Source organism: Vespula pensylvanica, chromosome 21 (assembly GCF_014466175.1).
Source record: "Vespula pensylvanica isolate Volc-1 chromosome 21, ASM1446617v1, whole genome shotgun sequence".
Classification (NCBI taxonomy): Eukaryota; Metazoa; Arthropoda; class Insecta; order Hymenoptera; family Vespidae; genus Vespula; species Vespula pensylvanica.
This window is the reverse complement of record NC_057705.1, coordinates 2753900-2756480: the sequence shown is the minus strand read 5'-3', so window position 1 is coordinate 2756480 and position 2581 is coordinate 2753900. Positions and strand designations below refer to the sequence as shown.

The 2581-nt window shown below is 28.6% G+C and overlaps 2 protein-coding genes across 2 annotated transcripts in view; both read left to right on the top strand.

Annotated features, from left to right (window-relative positions):
* LOC122636406 overlaps positions 1-885 on the top strand; it is a 4294-nt gene extending 3409 nt beyond the window's left edge. The window contains exon 6 of the mRNA XM_043827587.1: positions 18-885. Coding sequence (XP_043683522.1) covers positions 18-749 — 732 coding nt within the window. The 3' untranslated portion in view covers positions 750-885. The remainder of the gene's footprint in view (positions 1-17) is intronic.
* Positions 886-2455: 1570 nt separating this feature from the next.
* The window catches only part of LOC122636261, a 1382-nt gene continuing 1256 nt past the window's right edge, over positions 2456-2581 (top strand). The window contains exon 1 of the mRNA XM_043827284.1: positions 2456-2538. Coding sequence (XP_043683219.1) covers positions 2464-2538 — 75 coding nt within the window. The 5' untranslated portion in view covers positions 2456-2463. The remainder of the gene's footprint in view (positions 2539-2581) is intronic.

Genomic DNA, 2581 nt, shown 5'->3' with positions numbered 1-2581 from the left:
TGTTTGGTTTCTTGTAGATGAAGTACATTTTGACGTTCCTCGCGGCTTTAGTCGTCGTTGGAGTTTCTGCAATTCCACTTAATGGCAATCGTACAAATTTATTGAATGGCAATAGATCAAATATATTTCGTGCAAATATTTTTGGTATATTTAATGGAAATGAGTCGGAACCAAATCCTTTGGATAAAGATTTCTTCGATTTCGTAGAACTATTACCTTGGGACACATTTAACAAAATTGCAGAAGAATACGAAAATAATACAGACATTATAGAAACGTATCATTTTGTAAAGAGTAAAGAGTTCCACAAATTGGTATATGCTGTAGAAGCCTTGCCTGAACATCACGAATATGTTTTCTATCTTGAAGAATCGGGATATGCCAAAATTAGAGAACTTCAAGCAATTCATTCAATTCTTGGAATGGAAGATTATGTACCACCCGAACCATCGCAGCAAGTATTTAAGAGGGGCAACAATTCGAAAGGTGGATTGAGTAGTCTTATCAAAAAATTCATCGCAATCCTTCCTGTTAAGGAAATCAAGGAACTTCACGAAAAGAAACTCAAGGATTCGCCAGCCTTTGCCAAATTCATCTCTTATCTTCGTGATGAAAAATTCTCTAAGATAATGAAGGCTCTCATTGAAAACGAAAACGTAAAAAAAATCATAAAAGTATCCAAAAAAAATGGTCTTGATTTCTTCGTGATTACAGATTTTCTACTTCGTATTATTGGCCTCAGACCATAAATTATTCAAAGATTCGCAATAAATCTTTTTCGGCACATATATATAATAATTATGCATTTCTTGTAATGCAAGTAGATGTATATTCTTATATTTCAAAATTAATAAAAAAATAAACCATGTAAAAGTTTTCAATTAATTAATTTTACAATTTGTTATTAAATCCCCATCCTATTTCCGTTTTTATAAATTTTGATTCTTATAATTGCTTTATATTAAAAGTAACTATTCAGTTCTTATCACATCTGTCGATTTGGAAAGGATTTAACCCTTTTACGCTCTTAACGCCGGATATACGATGTGGCCCACAAAAATGTACGCAGACGAAAGCGGGCAACATTCGCGACTTAATTCTTAAATATCAACGCCTCTTATAACTCCCCGACAAATTATTTGACAAAAGAAATAAACCACACAACTCGAATCATATTTGTTGTATTTTCATTTTTGTCACTACTATTAGGTGCCATAAAGGAATAGACAATTAACGAGTATAGAGCAAAAGATATCATACTGAATTAAATTATTTAATCACTACATATTATTCTTTCATTATTATCAATTGTTAATCAGACTCTTCATACCTGTTAAATAATTTTACATCTTTTATATAGAAATTGTGAGTATATTGTTTTAAAGAAAAGTCTCTTTTTTTCCAAGATAAACTGTCCACGTTCAATGTCCACACTTTCGTCACAAAATCCAGTTCGTGGACCGAACTGCCATAACGAAAGGGTTAAACAAACGAATTACTCGGTGTATGTAATATACAAATGATGAAAATAAACTTTAAAATAGATATAGATTCTTTGGTTAACATTCATTTCCTTTTTTTTTTTTTTAAATTATGATTTCAATTGGAGAACTATGATTTCGAAATATTCGTTATATTCATTTAAGAAGCCGATTTTAATGTGATAAGAGATTCATTTACTAGTGGAAATAAAAGATTAGATGTCATTTAAACAATCGAATCTAATCTGGATACAATGATTTAAAGGGTTACATAAATGATATTGTAGTTTTACTCTCTAAAGAAAAATCCTAAAGAAAATAAGACATGTGATATAATTGTACGAAATATTCTTATATTTAGAATGAAATATGATAATTGTTTTATATAAATTAATCGATATGAAAAATTACAAATGTATAACATTCTAATTTTATTCCCAAAATACTAATAGTTTACAAATTTAAGTGTTATGTAGGAGCTATGCAAATCTAAGTATATTTTACTTAACAATAAATCATTTATTTATTTTATTCGTATGTTTTTCTTTTTAATTTCATAAGTGTATATCTTCTCGATGTACTTCTCGCACTTCCGGTACACGTAGAACTTAAATTTTATTCGAGAAGAATGTTAATCAAAGATAAACGACATGAGTTTCCGATGATACAAATGTTTTCAATAATAATCTAAGCGATTATATCTAGAAAGGAAACTAATTTTTATTTATTAATATTAAAAAATACGTAATCTGTAATATATTTTCTTCGCAGGAAAAAATCGCCTGACATTGTTACCAATATATTTACAATTATTTACGTCATCCCTAGTATCTTCAATAGGCAACGAAATTATTATTGTTGTTTCCTTTCGTAATTATTTCTTATCATAAGATAAACTATCGTATATATATATTTTTTTAATTACTTCTTTCTATGAATATTTTTTAATCACGATAGTTTGTACATAAATACCTACTTTGCAATGATTGCGATATATTCCAGTTTATCATCGTGCGATATAAACTACTGCGTATTGCTAACAATCATTCTACCAATCGTAAGTATAATCCATTGCTATATTTCAACAATTAAATTTAAAC